Source organism: Corvus kubaryi, unplaced genomic scaffold (genome assembly GCF_017639235.1).
Source record: "Corvus kubaryi isolate FWS band 111438036 unplaced genomic scaffold, C.kubaryi_AGA036_p1.0 37334, whole genome shotgun sequence".
Taxonomy (NCBI): domain Eukaryota; kingdom Metazoa; phylum Chordata; class Aves; order Passeriformes; family Corvidae; genus Corvus; species Corvus kubaryi.
The window spans coordinates 23,892,448-23,908,228 of record NW_024581108.1 but is presented as its reverse complement, the minus strand read 5'-3'; the positions used below and the strand labels follow the sequence as shown (position 1 = coordinate 23,908,228).

The 15,781-nt window shown below is 43.9% G+C and overlaps 1 protein-coding gene across 16 annotated transcripts in view; it reads left to right on the top strand.

Moving 5' to 3' along the window:
- DOCK7 (dedicator of cytokinesis 7) overlaps positions 1–15,781 on the top strand; it is an 84,180-nt gene that overhangs the window by 9,367 nt on the left and 59,032 nt on the right. For all 16 annotated transcript variants that reach the window (XM_042030881.1, XM_042030880.1, XM_042030877.1 and 13 more), the window contains exons 2-12: positions 4,184–4,359; positions 4,459–4,527; positions 6,947–7,076; positions 7,183–7,395; positions 7,781–7,866; positions 9,863–9,929; positions 11,119–11,268; positions 11,991–12,071; positions 13,131–13,296; positions 13,931–14,073; positions 15,587–15,680. In XM_042030881.1, coding sequence (XP_041886815.1) covers positions 4,184–4,359; positions 4,459–4,527; positions 6,947–7,076; positions 7,183–7,395; positions 7,781–7,866; positions 9,863–9,929; positions 11,119–11,268; positions 11,991–12,071; positions 13,131–13,296; positions 13,931–14,073; positions 15,587–15,680 — 1,375 coding nt within the window. The remainder of the gene's footprint in view (positions 1–4,183; positions 4,360–4,458; positions 4,528–6,946; positions 7,077–7,182; positions 7,396–7,780; positions 7,867–9,862; positions 9,930–11,118; positions 11,269–11,990; positions 12,072–13,130; positions 13,297–13,930; positions 14,074–15,586; positions 15,681–15,781) is intronic.

Sequence of the window (15,781 nt, the reverse complement as noted above, 5' to 3'; positions counted from 1 at the left end):
CCACACTGAGGCCTCTCAGTACTTAAAGGGGACGTACAAAAAATAAGGAGAGTGACTTTTTACACAGGCAGACAGTGATAGGGAGGATGGTTTCAAACTAAGAGAGGAGAAATTCAAATGAGATACTAAGAAGAAATTCCTGACTCTGAGAGTGGTGAGGCCCTGGCACAGGGTGCCAAGAGAAGCTGTGGCTGCCCCTGGATCCCTGGAAGTGTCCAAAGCCAGGTTGGATGGGGCCTGGAGCAACCTGGGATAGTGGAAGGTGTCAGGGTTGAAACAGGATGAGCTTTAAGGTCCCTTGCAGCACAAACCACTCTGGGATTCTGTGATTAGCCAGTTGGTTGGTGGACTGCACGTTTGCAAATACTTGACTGGAGTTGTTCTTCTGCCTCTGAAAGTCCAGTGAAGAAGAACTGGCTGTGTTTTGTGGAGGAGACACCTACTGTTACTTCCCCAGAGCTGTCAGGAGGAATGGAGAAGGCTTTTCCTGGGAGCAGGATGAAGATGCACTGAAGATGGCTGTGTCTGCAGGCTGCCAGCATGCAGGGCTGTGGGAGAGCACAGCTTTCTCCTGCTCAGCTGTTCCCCCTTTCTGCTGCAGCACATTTCAAACCTTTTCACGTGCAGCTGCTGGGACTGGCAATTCTTTGATAGTTGAGATCAGCTGTCCCAAAGTGTCACCATCCTGCAGGCCAGGGGAAACAGCTGTTGGGTGCCTCCTTGTTTTTCCTGGTGCCACAGGAGGTCAGCTGGGCTGGAGGTGAGATGACAGAGCAGGTTCTGCCTCTCCAGCAGCAGTGAGGTTGGGATGATGAGGTTGGGATGATGAGATTGGGTAACCTGGTGTTTATCTGGGCTTGTCCAACTCCTCCAGTGTGCACGTTTCACCTGATGGGTTTGTGTGGCAATTTCAGGTGACTGATGCTTTGGCCAGGTGACACAGGAATAGCCCTTGGTATTTTGTGTGTCCTTGTCCCCATCCACACCTTTGGAGCGATGCTGGAGCATGAAGCAGGGCAGGGGAAAGGTTAAACCATTGACAGAGCTGTGAGAGGAACTCTTGTGGTTCTGCTCACACATGGGGACATCTTTTAGGTTAATTTTCCTTCTGGTGCATTTATTCATCCTTCTTTCCTCCTCCTCCTCTTCCATCACTTCTTTCCCCACAAATATCTGAAGCCTAAAATAATGTGCTTGCCTTTTATCTGCCAATAGTCTGACACCAAGTAGTTCCTCTCCATACCCATGAATTTATGTTTGGCCTGTTTACTCAGGTGCTAGACAGTATTTCTGGCTGCACAGATGGTGAGTCTAACACAGGCCTCTGGGTTTGACTTTTATGTTTGTTTACATCTTCATGGTACAATAGTTACCCGAAGAGACAAACTGGAAAATTGTGAAGTGCAACCTTGGGCCTAATCCTGAGGTGTGTGAAGGGCTCGGAAACCCCCGGAGCGCACGGAGAGCCCCTAAGCGCTGCCTGCCTGTCTGGATTGGGTGATTTTCAACTGGCATAGCCAGTTCATTCATCTCCTGGCCAACACATTACAATGCTCCTGTTGGACAAGGGGAATTTGAGATGTGGTATGCCAGGGATGAGGAGACATAGCGTGTTTTGGGCTGTGACAGTCTCATGCCCTCAGTCCTGCATGTCCCCCTCAGCTCTGCTTTAATACAGGGGTTTTTCCTCATCTTTTTGTAATTCTGTTGATCAGGATGAGTGGAGTGGAAAGATTGGAAGGGAGGAGGGAAAGGTTCCTGTGTGTTAGAGAATCACAGGTAAATGAGTTTGTGCAGATTAAAACACAACACTTGCACGGGCAGCTCACTTTTGGAAGATCCCTCAGCTTTGGAGCTGCCAGTGTGGAAGGGAGGTCAGAAGGAAGAATAAAAGTAAGTCTTAAAATGTTAGGGCTTAAAAATAGGGTCAGCTAAGCAGCTTTAAATCACCCTCTGAGGCTTCCTTACCCTTCTGGGAGGTGCTGCCAGTGTCCAGCATGGAGCAGCATTGCTGCATGGATGGAGCTCTGGACTGGCCACGGGAGGATGCGAAGGGGGTGCTTTTCCCAGCACTTCTGGACATCCACTGCCTCTGGGGCTTTTGCCCAGTGATTTTGTTACTTTTATCTTCATTTGCAAGGAGTGTCCATTCCTGGGTGGTTCCTCCTCTTTAGTTCCGAGGTTTGTCAGTGGAAGGGGCGACGTGACGCAGAGCGGCAGTGGAAGTTTGCAGCAGTTGTGAACAAACAGGCACTTGTAGCGATTCCTTAAGGAAAAGCTGTCACCCCTCAGTGCTGTACATTTGTCAGGGATCTCGTGCCAAATGGAGCTGGTCTGTCTGTTTGTAAGGAACTGGGTGAGGTGGTGATGTGTCAGCTGTGATGTGGGAAGGAGCAGTGACAAGTTCTGCTCATCGTGAGCGTTGCAGCGATGAAAACAGGGAAAAGTATTTGGTTTGTATTTTCAAAAGTTCTCCAAAATCACATACTTTGAGTCCATTTCAAGAGTTCAGGATTAGAAGGGGGAGAAAAGGTTATGGGGTCAGAGTTAAATACATAATGGTCATTTTCTAGTGAGAATGCCCATGGCAGAGGTTTGGAACTTGCTGGTCTTTAAGGTCCCTTCCAACCTTTCTATGACTCTTTTGATACTTCTTTACACAGAAATTAGTTTGTTTATTTTACCTAAATTGCAGAACCAAATACCAAGTTTCTAGACATCACATGTTTTTTGGTGAACCAGATTCTTATCTGGCAAAAAGTCAGCTGGTCCAACTCCCCTGTCTTCCTTGGAGTCACGCCAGTTTCCTGCTGGAGGGATTTGCCTTCTAAGAAAATTGCAGTATTCATTGAGGTTGGTTGTGGTGGGGAGATTCTTTCAGTACCCTCTATGTTAGCCAAGTCCTTTTCCTTGAATAAAAAGTTGATTCATTTCAGAACTCATTGGCAATAGTTTTAAAACTGGAATTTGGGATTTGTATAGCAATATTTTCGGGAAGCACTTTTAAAACTGAAGTACTAAGTGTTCTTTTTAAAGTCATCTCCGACACAAGCTACAGGGTAGTTCCCTGTCCCACAGAAATCATCTGGATGACAGGAAAGGGGAAGTTAGTAGAGAAAACTGCTGAATTTGGATGTGTTTTTGTGACTCTTGTTAAAACACTCAGCCTTGCTGGCATGTGCCAGGGAATTCTAGGAAATCTGTCAGTTGCTGTAGAGACAGCTTCCTCCAAACTTGTTTTTAGTGTTTCATTTTCTTAATGTCTATGTTTATGTATAGCCTCATAGCATAATGATCTCATATCAGAATATTTATATGTATTTATATAATGTAATATGTAAAAATACAAGTTATGCAATGTGAGTATGTATCCAGTTTATGCAAATTTTCCTTTCATGTATCTAAAAAAAGCTCAGGATGGTGAGATCAGCACTGCCAGTGAAATCTACTGTTTTCCTGCACGTGTTCAGTCATTCCTTGTGCTTCAGGTAAGGGCTTTATGCCCAGTAAAGATGATTTTTAAGGATCCATTTTATTGAGGGCAGAGTCCCTTCGTGGCATGGGCAGAGTCATTGTGGCACTAAAGGCTCTAATATCAGGGAGAAGAGGTGGTTAAACTTGTACCTGCCGTAGGTGAACATTGTGTTTTGTGTTCCTCAGAGAGGTGGTTTAATTCAAAATAATGTTGGTGTTCAGGGTGGTGTGGCTGCCTGAGTTCCTGGTAAATCAGGCCTTGCTCTGGATTCCTGGCTGGGGGCCGTGCCTGAGGGAGGAGGGGTTCCTGCATCTTGGATCAGGGTCAAGGTTCCCTTTGTGATCAGAGCCTGGTAAAAACAAATCCAGGGTCAGATACATGGGAAATAAAGTACTAAGTTTTCTTTTGTTGAATTTCATGAAAATAGATGTAGCCTTTTCTGGCTCAAGTTGTATTTTTTAGGTGGTGATGGTACGCACCACAGAAATATGCAGAGGAATATCAGATAAAAGATAAGACATGAAAACCAGCTCTGTGATGTGTGTTAGCTGAGGTTAACACCACTGGGGTTAATCACCTGATGTTGCATCAAATTCCTCAACGAGGCAGAAGAACTGGTTTAAAAAAAGAGAGCAGAAGATGCGCGTGTGATTTTTCTTTATTCTTTCACCTCGGTTTAAGACCCTGTGGTGGTTTGTGTGTTCCCAGGTGCCTCTCACAGAAGCTGTGGACCCCGTGGACCTGGAGGACTATCTCATCACCCACCCTCTGGCCGTGGAGTCGGGGCCCCTGCGGGACCTGCTGGAGTTTCCCCCCGATGACATCGAGGTGGTTTACACCCCACGGGAGTGCCGGACGCTCGTGTCGGCTGTGCCCGAGGAGAGGTGGGATAGGAGGTGACATGGTGATGCTCCAGGGAATTAAATATGTGTTTAGGAAATCATCATGATCTCTGTGATTCTTGTTTTTTATTGTTTTCACAGCGAGATGGACCCTCACGTGAGGGACTGTGTCAGGAGTTACACGGAGGACTGGGCGATCGTGAACAGGAAGTGAGTTCCCCTGTGGTGTTCGTCACCTTCAGTTCATATTTAAGTTGTGGCTTAGTGCTGTAAGGAGGCTCAAAAATATCATCCTGACTGCTGATTACATGTGCTCTGGCTTTTCATTGCCTGGTTCAACTGAACTGATGCTTTGTGTTTGGGAAATTGGATCTTGGATGTCAAAACCCCTTGGGGCATTTTGGAAAATCTAGGCCATTTCAGTCCCCAGTTGCTCCTTTACCATGGTAGAGCGATGAGGGAATGTGGACAAGTAAAATTACTTTCAGCATTTGTTTCTTTCTTTGTTCCATCTGTTTTTAGTTCTTTTTAGAGAGAAGTTGCATTAATTTTGCAATGATGTAAGATTTATGTGCAGTCACAACCATCTGATAGACAAGGTGCCCTCTGCAGCTTCCACTGGTTCCCAAAGAGAGTTGGGGAAAGTACATCATTCAAACAAATAATTGTTAATATGTGAACCATCACAACATTTACCTAATGAGTTAACAGTTCAGAGGATGGGCATGCGTTGATTATTCCATGCAAATTAGCAGGAAGGTTTCTGAGAGGCTTTAGTTGGAGCATAGGCTCTCTCGGATGATTGGAAGTCTGATGACTTCAAGAGCTGCTGTCAAGGAGTAAGTGATCCATGTGATGTGTATCACCTACAAATGACTCCACTGCAGCTCCAGCTCTGCCCTTGTGGCAGTTGCTACAATTCACTGGTTTAATGTTGTCCTGAGAGCCACTTCAGGGGATGCTCAGGATATGCTTGGCACTGCTAACGTGACCTCATAAAAAAGTGTTTTGTAATCTCATACCAAAAAAAAAACCAACCCACCCAGAAAGGAACCCAAGAGGGAGGAGATGCTTTATTAACTCCCAGCCTTTGCAGCAGAGTCTTGGATGCACCACAGACCTGGACAGTGTGACCCACCCAGCCACCCACTCTTGGCTTCTCAGTGGCTTTCATTTGTACCTGGAAGTCCTGGCTGTGATTCCTGCTCTGATGAGGTTTATTTGGTGGGCTTTTGTCCTCTGAGAATCGTAGCACTTTTTGCTTGGATAAAATCATGGCAGTGGACTGGGTAAAAATAAAAGGAGTTACTGCTGGAGCAGGGGAAGAATCCAAAAGCTCAGTTGGGAAGGACTGAATTGTTTTTCAAGTAAGGATGCCAACAATTTCCTCTTAAACCATCCCATTGGATGGTTCCAAGTGCTCTGGCTAGCTCCAGGGGCACAAACCCCAGCTCTTTTGGATTGGAAGAACATGACTTGGGACATTCCATCCTTCTCTTCCCCACTGCAGGGGAAGTAATCTTCATGCCCATCTCTGCATGCAGTTCTTTGTAACCAAAATGTTTTTGGGGCAGGGAAATCCACCATTCAGTAATTCCTCCAATGATACTGGAGAAGGTGAGTAAGTTCTCTTGAAACAAGCCCACTAGCATATCCTTATTTCAAGCTTATGGCATAATTTCTGTGTGCCAGACTGAGGAGGTCAGGTGTGAATTAAAATGGATTTACACTTGTTGGTGGAGCTGTGATGGAAATGCAGACATGCAGGTGAGGATTATACAGATCCTATTGTTCAGCTCTCAGGAATTACAGCCTAGCAAGGAAAATGCATTCCTCCTTTTTCGTTTTCCTTCCTGTCCTCAGTGTTAGCATATCCATGGTTTTCCCACATCTGGAGCATCCGTCTGTGGTAACTTTAGTACCAGGGCATGGTAAAAACAATTAATTCTAGATGTGAGCCCAGGAACTGACTTAGAGTAAGTATTGTAAGGAGGCTGTGGCTTTGTCCATGTGTGTGTAAATACAGACGTGGTGATGTATGGCACCCAAAAATTTGTTAGTCAAAGAGATCTGCTCCTGTCAGCACAGCAGGCAGACTGTTCACTTGCAAGAGCTCTTACACCCTGGAAAGCTCTGGAGGACCCACTTTCCCTACAAAGATGCTATGGGAAGATGCTGGTTTAGTCACAGTTGGAAAGTTGTTCTCCAGAGGTGCTCAGGACTTTGCTGAGTTGCTGTTTTGGTTTTCCAGTTAATCATTTTATCTGCTCCAAGTCAGTTCGTGCTCCAGCAGAACCACTGGCCTTCAGCCCTTGTGTTCCCGGCCTGTTTTTAGCTTGGCATCACAATGGCACGTTTTACAATGACTTTAATTGGCCCTTGATAATCCTCCTTTTGACATCACCCAGAGTGGCTTTATAGATGAACAGAGTGACATTGTAGTGCTGGAATAGTGGCTGCTGGATTATGCCCCAGCTCCAGTGGAGCTGACTGGAAATTGTGTTTGCAGAGAGCAGCTCCTGCCACGGGAGGGCCCACGCTGATAATGCTGGGTTTGTTCCGGGGTGCTGCTTCTGGGCTCGGGGTCAAAAGGGCTGCTAAGAATGCATTTGAAATACTCTGTTTGCAGATACCACAAGCTGGGAACTGGGTTCAATCCCAACACCTTGGACAAACAGAAGGAGAGGCAAAAAGGGCTCCCCAAACAGATCTTCGAGTCTGACGAAGCTCCCGATGGCAACAGCTACCAGGATGAACAAGTAATGTGCCTTTAAAACCTCGCTACATAAAACCTAATTTATAGTCCTGCTTTAAAAGTGCAGTCCTTTTCCCATTATAAGTTGCTTTTAATTTGTTGGCTCTCAGGATGACCTTAAGCGACGCTCAATGTCGATCGACGACACTCCCCGGGGCAGCTGGGCCTGCAGCATCTTCGATCTGAAGAACTCCCTGCCTGATGCCCTTCTCCCAAACCTTCTAGACAGAACCCCAAACGAGGAGATTGACCACCACAACGAGGACCAGAGGAAGTCCAGTAGGCATAAGGAGCTTTTTGCACTACACCCAGCACCAGATGAGGTATTTTTATATATGTGTGGGTGAGACTAAAAAAGTGAAGGGTGTAGGGAATGTGAAAGCTGTCAGTCTGCCACGGATTTAAAGGATTTAAGGTCACCTGTGTTTAACATCCATGAGAACTGGAGCTATTTTGTGGTTTTCAGCATTTTGTCTTGCCCATAGATATTCCTTTCTGAAGATTGGGTTTCCCTTACTTTATGCAATCCCCAGTAATGTAGAAACATTAAAGGGCTTTAATTTAGCATATTTATAGCTGCTGATGAATGCACTGTGCTGGGAAGCCTTGGATTAAATTGGTGCTGTGTCTTAGAAGAAGAAAGTGATACATGTGTTTGTCTCTTAATTCTGCTGGTGGTTTGTACAGGGGTTGTGTCTCTAATTGCAGGAGGAGCCCATAGAGAGACTCAGTGTCCCTGAAGTACCCAAAGAACACTTTGGCCAAAGACTCCTGGTGAAGTGTTTGTCCCTGAAGTGAGTACCACTCCAACAGACAGCTGCACTGCAGAAATTCAGCATTTAAATCTGCTGCTGTACCCACCTGCACCTGGAATAACTCCACTGCCTTGCTTATTGCCCTGGAAGGGTCATTGCATTGTTTGGTCATAGGCTCCCAGGTTAATTTTATAAAGGTTGAGTTACACAGTTGTATCTTCAAGACTTCCTGCAGATTGGTGTGGCAGGAAATATCCACCTCCCTTGGCTTTTCTCCCTGCTGCTTTCCAGCTCTACCTGTTCCATGCCACTGGCACGTGACATGAGGCTTCTCCACGCTCCTCCAGGGCTCTGAAGTTGGCCAGTCACTGGTGTTCCCCTCCCTGATGAGGAAATTTAAGATAAATTTAAAGATTAAAAATGCTTGAGCCTTAAAAACACAAAGACAACCAAAGATTTGCCAAAGTTTAGGCTCAACAACCTTGACTGTGTCCCTTTAAGAGTGAAGACTTTATATACTTAGTAAGCATTAACTGGAGGAATAGAAACCTGTTAAACAAGTTTAATGAAGTGGAGCTCCTGAATATAGGGTTACCTGCAGCTGGTTCATTGCCTATAACTCTTCTCTAATAACACAGGGTAAAATTTTACTGTTATTCCCTTGGAGAAATAAAGTACAAAACTGATTTTCCACACTGCTGTATTCATCTTCTGTGTCCTCAGTTAGGTCAACCCTTCTTATTAGAGAGCTCCAGTTGCTGCTCATAACTGAGATATATGTGTGGGACATATCTCCTGCTCGTAGAGTACTCCAGGACCTAATATAGCCGTAGAGATGAACTGATTTTGCAGCCTTTTATGAACTGGAACAACATAATATGCAGTAGCAGTGCAGCTTTCTCTCCAAAGGAGGGTGTCTTTAGCATAAATAAGTTAGATGCTGGAAATTAATGTTTTCTGCTCTTTAAGCATCTCTTGCTGACTGCAAATTTATAGCAAATCTGCCCAGCTACATGTTTGCTTGTGTACCTGGGAATCTCTGAGCCTGTGCTCAGGGCTGTAATCCAAGATTGTGCCATCCCAGTGGCACAAAACAAAGACATTTTCCCCGGGGAGAAGGCTCAGATGACCTAAGCGGGGTCATTTCCAGGTTAATCTCAGCTTTGTTGCAAAACTGGAGAAAACACCTTGTTTGGTGGTGTTCTCCCTGTTGAAAGAAGGAGTTCCAGGCTGAGAAGCTGAGAGCTCTGTGCAAGGGCTGGGTGTGAAGGGGATCCCAGCGTGGATGAGGCATGAATTTTGTGGGCAGGCTGTGCAGAAAAGAGAATGTCATTTGAAGCCCTGCTTGCTTTGGTGCAGGGACAGATTTTGAATGTTTTTAAATTCCTTTAAGTCTCCAGGTGCTCTAACAATAAGTTCAGCTCTGTTGGGTGGGTCAGTGTTCTTGTTGGGAGTGTTGGAGCTTGCATAAACACTGGATAACACTTGCTGCAAAAAGCTGACACTTTTCTGTGTCAGTTTCTGAGGAAATCTTTGAGCTGTTGGCATTTTCTGACAACAGTTAACTGTTGGAAATTGCCAAAATAGCTGTCCCTGAGTGTCCAGAGGCAGGAGCCCTCTGGTCAGTAATGCTGAGAGGAGCAGTTGGCCATTTACCCATAGAGCACAGGAAATGAGCCAGGCCAGGGAGCCAGGGGAGCTGAGTGCTCCAGTTATCCCAGTTATCCCAGTTAATAACTCCTCTCACTTTGAGGAAGCTCTTGGGCTGCTTTGCTGGGCTTTCAATGAGTCAGTGGGTTCAAATGGCTTTTAGAAGGTCCAGGGAGCACTGGTATGGTCCTGGTGGGAGGGACCAGGACAGGAATGGGGAGGAAATTGGGAAACAAGATCCCTTTAGAGCAGGAGGCAGCCCTTAGGCTGGCTCAGCTGTTCCTGACATCTCAGTCCCCATCAGCCAGGGAGGATCTGGGGACAGGGCTGGTTATTCCTTCTGACAAAATTCAAGTCAACTGATTTTATGTTTCTTTCTTTCAAGATTTGAAATAGAAATTGAGCCCATTTTTGCGAGTTTGGCTTTGTATGATGTTAAAGAAAAGAAGAAGGTAGGTTTTTAATTACTTGAGTGTGACATTTCCACTGAAGCTGTGTTTAAAAACAAAAATGGAGGAATTAATTGTGGTGGCAAAGCTTTAAGAAGACAGTGACGTAGAGGTTGGAAGAATGATTTCATTTCATGAACCATCTTGTGTGCTCTTCTTCTGCTTGGTAAAGCAGTTAAGGTATAACCACTCTTCTAAAAATACCATCTAATATGTGACTGCCTGAAATCAGAATATATATATATATATATATGTATAGGCCAATTTTGGCTTTCAAAAGTCTCTTCCCCAGAGAGATCTTAGGTAACTGAAACCTTTTATTTAGATTAGGTTTTTATGACTTTCTTAATCTCTTTTTGGTGATTCAGTGTGGCATGGGTCCAAGCAACACTTCAATAATGCACAAGAAAGTCACACAGGCTAAAAGGGCTAAAATCAAAACAAAACTGAGGAGTCTTTTCAAGATCTAAGTTATAGGGAATGCAAAATACATTTATTCTCCTATTTATGTTCTGTATTTAATATTTAAAGAGTCTCTTAGTTTTCCTTATTCAAGATATTAGCAGTAGTGGAGAGAAAAATGTTAAAAATATGCATTTTGACATTTATCTCTTTAAGGCTTGAATTTAATGCATTGAGATTTAAGTTATGTAGATGAGAGTATGTGGAATATTATGTGAACTTTGTTTAATATTTAAATCACATTTCATAAGCCAATTTTATCATCTCATTACTCCTTTTTTTTTGGCTGTAACATAGTAAGTTCTTTAGTGACCTCTGGTGTTGGTAACCTGCTCACATCCTTTTTGGCTCTGAAGCTTTGCAGTCAAAGATTTGGTGTTTCAGGGTAGAAAACTCAGTGTCTGTCTTTCAAGAGGTGGTGTTTTTTTCTTTCTCTGTTTCTATTTTGATATGTTGGTATTTTCAGTTCAGCTAACAATGGTAATTCCTAATCCTGTGATGGAGCTACACACCTTAGAGGAGCTGAGAAAATTTTATAGGTGGTTTGTGTTGTTTCCTCCATTTTCTCTCTCACTGTCCTGATTTCTTAATCAAAAAGGCTTTTTTTTTTCCTTTTTCTACATGATTTGAAATGAGGAGGTTTTTACACATCTTTTAAAACTGCATTCATGAAGAAGTTGCAAAAAAAGAGATATAACTAATGCTTGAAACTACCCAATTTCTTCCTTAGATTTCAGAGAATTTCTACTTTGATTTAAATTCTGAACAAATGAAGGGAATGCTCCGGCCTCATGTCCCCCCTGCTGCTATTTCCACCCTGGCCAGATCTGCCATCTTTTCTATCACCTACCCCTCTCAAGATGTCTTTCTGGTAATAAAGGTAAGAAATGGCAGGGAAGTGGAAATTATTGTGGTCTCTTGGTTTTTATTTAAAATAAAACAGAAACTCTGTGTTCAAAAGTGTAAACAGTGCTGCTTTATTTCAGATAGTCTCACTTAAGTTCCTTTTTTAACAGAACCAGTTCAATGCATTGGAAGTGGAAAGAGCACAAAGGTTTGCTTGATGATATAAATCAGTTTTCTGGGGCTCGACCTTGGTTTTCCTATAAACCAATGTGCTGACTCCTTAAAATGACAAATAAGTCAGTGATTTAAAAATACCTATTGATCTGAATCTCATTTCAAAAAGGATACACCCCTCAGCCAGATTTTCAGATGTATTTAAGGGCTGAAATTGCTGAGAGTGAGATCCACAACTGAAATAAAATGCAACATTGGTCACTCCTGGGATAAAGTACACAAAGATAAAAGTTATTCTCTCTTCTCTCCTTTGATTCAATGAGTGCACAAATGTTGCTCGTTCAGGTGGGTGTTTCAGCCAGGATTTTAACTCTGGATAAAAATCATCCTGTGGTCAAAAGGGGAGTTCAAGACGTATTTTCAGTTCACAGGCAGTATGCAAGTTCTGCAGGAAATGCTTCTCACACAAGGACTCACCAGGCTTTTGCTCTTGTGAAAGAATTTTTTGCTTCCTTGTGTTTGTTCAATTTATCAGTCCTTGCTGGATACATGTCCTTATAATGGTTCATTTTCCCTTCTCAGCTGGAAAAAGTACTACAGCAGGGAGATATTGGGGAGTGTGCAGAGCCTTATATGATTTTTAAGGAATCTGATGCAGCAAAGGTAAGAATTTTTTTTGGTGTTTTGTTAAAAAATTAAACGTATTTTCTTCTACTTTGGACTGTTGATACTGTTCCTGTCTTTAAAAGGATCCATTTTGAATTAAGAATCTAATCCCATTCTAAAGGCTAAAAAAGAGCCAAAGACCTTTGAGTCTTGATGCCTTATTGGGGTAGAGTAGTTAAAGGTCACCAGTTTTTGTGACTGTCAGGGGACATTTGTGGTTCCCATCAAGCTCAGTCATCTGTGATTCCCTGTCCCAAAGGATCAGCTGGGTCAAGGGAAGGCAGCTTTTGATGGGAATTTGCAGTAAAAATTTTAACTTTTCCACTGCTTCTGCAGCTTAACCCCATCCCTTCTGCCTGATTCTAGAAGAGTCTCAAAAATGGTTCCTAATTTCATGTGCAGTTGGGTTGAGCCAAGTGGAGATCAAAGAGTAATAATGAGGGCTGGGTGAAGGGCAAAGCAGTGGTTCCAGCCCTTCTTGTGATCCCAGCCTCTCCATTAGGCTTTCTCAAAGGAGCTTGGATGGTTTGTTAGTTTTATTCAACCTCTTAATAAAATATTTCCTCCCCAAAGCTCTAAAAATTGCTCTTTAATATGCAGAGTTATGGAGAAATCCTCTTTTATTCCCTTTTTTTCCTCAACAAAATGAGCATGATACTACTTATTTGAGGAGTGCTTTGAGTTTCCCACACAACTTCAGATGATCTGGGCACCTGCTGCATAAAACCACATTAGGAAAGGCCATTCCAGACTTCACACGGGAAATTCAGATTTTCTTGAAGGAGCAGTGGGCAGATGAGCTCACTGAGATTTTTCAGGCTGTTCAGGAGGGTTAAGAACGTAAAAGACTGTTCTGACTGTCCTCTGGTGGCCTGTTTTGGGAAGCAGAAGTTGCATTTTCCCAACACTTGGTGATCCTGCTCTGGAAGGTGCTACTGAAACACACAATCACTGGGAGTTAGAAAAGACACCATCATTCCTAACTGCTTGTGCTAAATGAACCTCTGATCTTGTTCCTCTCCTTTTAACCTCTTGGACTGAATATTTTCTTCACAGAATAAGGAAAAGTTGGAAAAACTGAAAGGCCAGGCAGAACAGTTTTGCCAAAGACTCGGGAAGTACCGGATGCCTTTTGCCTGGACAGCCATTCACCTCATGAACATTGTGAGCAGTGCTGGCAGCTTGGAAAGAGATTCCACAGAAGTTGAAGTTGGCACAGGAGGTACAGGACTTGGCATCTGCATGAGGGAACGTGGGGCAAATCCAGAGGTTTTGATTCATATCCTGGAGCTGCTGTTGCTCCTTTTATCGCTTCCCTCCCCCTGCCCTGATAGTCTGGGGTCGTGGTTGAACTAAGACAGAGAAGTCCATGATAACAAATAGATTTATCTTTCAAGGATTTTACAAGCAAACCATCTGTTATATTATTTAAAACCAGGCTTGTGAGACTGAGGGAGTGTTACAGGCTGATGAACATTTTCCAAAGGAGTGGATTAATCTTTGCGAGCCACATAGCTCATCTGAAACTGCTCTTCAGCATCCCCAAACCTGCCAACTTCATCATCTTTCAGAGCAAGGGGAATACATCAATCTCAGCATGATAAAGACTTTTATAACAGCAGGAAGGCACTGGGGTGAGGTGGCTGTGAGGGGAGCAGGAGTCAGCTGTGCTCCACAGCCTCCCAATGCCTCTGGAATGGGATTGCCTGAGCATAACCACCTCTTCTGTCACCTCATGGCATCATTCCCTCTCCTCCTGTGTAGAAATCCTGCTTGGAACAAAAGTAGGCTCTTGGACTGTAGTTTTCCTTCTTTATTTTCTAATTCCTTCCCCTTCTCACTGATGTTTTTTGCAGAACGTAAAGGGTCGTGGTCGGAGAGGCGGAATTCCAGCATCGTGGGGAGGCGTTCCTTGGAGAGAACCACGAGTGGGGATGAGGCCTGCAACCTGACCAGCTTCAGACCAGCCACCCTGACAGTGACAAACTTCTTCAAACAGGTGTGGCATGAAAAGGTCTCACTAAGGAGTTGTTCCTTGGACAGAAAGGTTGGATCGTGTGAGATCACTGAGTGATTAGTTTGCATTTCATGTCTGTTCCCTGATCACAGGGAATCTTTGAACAGCATTCAGTGGGTTTATTGTGTTACATATCAATTGTCATGGAATAGCAGAGTGGGTTGGGTTGGAAGGGAGCTTAAAGCTCATCCAGTGCCATCCCTGCCATGGGCAGGGACACCTTCCACTATCCCAGGGTGCTCCAGCCTGGCCTTGGACACTGCCAGGGATCCAGGGGCAGCCCCAGCTGCTCTGGGCACCCTGTGCCAGGGCCTGCCCACCCTCCCAGGGAACAATTTCTCCCTAATATCCAATCTAAACCCCTTCTCTTTCAGTGATATGTTACATAATTTTACATCATACATTAATTCTGGCAGTAGTGAATCCAGTTTCTCAGAGTGATTTGAGGTTGACATCAGTTCCCTGGGCACATCCAGGGATCCCTGAGCAAAACAAAGCATTCTGCTTCTGATGCTGCTTTGCTGAGTGGCAGCTCCTCTTAGCCAGAGCTTGGGATTTTCCTGAGAAGTGGAAAACATGATTAAAGGGAACAAAATTTTTAGTTAAGCTTAGCAAAAAGTAATGAGCTGAAACTATTTCCTAATATTTGCTTAATGGCCACATCTAGTTAAGGAAAAACTGGTCACTAAGCTAGTAATGATTCACAAAAGCATGTATTTGCTTACTTTGTTGAGGTTATTTTTACTTGGAAACAGCTCATTGTATTTAATTTGTCCTTTGAAAACTGCCAAACATTAATTTAAGATTTAAAATTTTTGATCCTTTATTTTTTTATCTTCCTTTTCTCCTGTTAAGTTTATCCTGTTAAGTATGATTAGTTGAACACTACCCAGTGTTTTTCTCCTTCCATCTGCTTTTTTTTTTTCCAGTGTTGTGATTTCTTACCTTTAAAATCAGATACCTTCTGCTTTTGGGGTGGCAGAGTCACATTTTCTGTAATGTTTCCAAAATTAGCAAAGCTCGGAGCTACTAGAATGTGGCACAAGGAAAACTGACTGCAGACTCCTTGTACTTCCTACTTTTCCTGAAAAATAAAGCTCTTCTGGGCTCATCCCAAAGGAAAGGCAGAGGAGAAGGAGTGAGGATCACCTGCTGAATGACAGATACTTTTTCAAACTATTACACTTGCTAAAAAATGGGTATTTTTGGGAAATCTTTTAGCAGCCTTTTCCAGTTTGGAAAAAGATAATATTGATGGGGAGAGAAAAGGCTTTCAATTAAAAGTTCCTGCAGCTGTCAGGATGATTCATGAGGGATGAAGGAAGGGGAAAGGATGGAGAAATGAAGTGTAATTTAACACGATAATGTTAACACCTTGCTCTGGGAAGGGATGTTTTGATGTCAGAGGGAAGAGCCTGTGGGATGAGAGGGTTTGTTCACTCTCTGGCAGCCCTGGAGGGTGGTTTGGGTAACCAAATTCTTGCACCCTGAGCAGGAGGGGGATCGCCTGAGCGATGAGGACCTGTACAAGTTCCTGGCTGACATGAGACGTCCCTCGTCGGTGCTGCGCAGGCTCAGACCCATCACAGGTATCTAGCCAGCCCCTTTGGGCTCAAAAGTTCAGGTATTTGGTTAGTTCCTCACCCAGGCACCCCAAAGAAGTCCTCCACAGCAACCCCTGGGCAGCAGG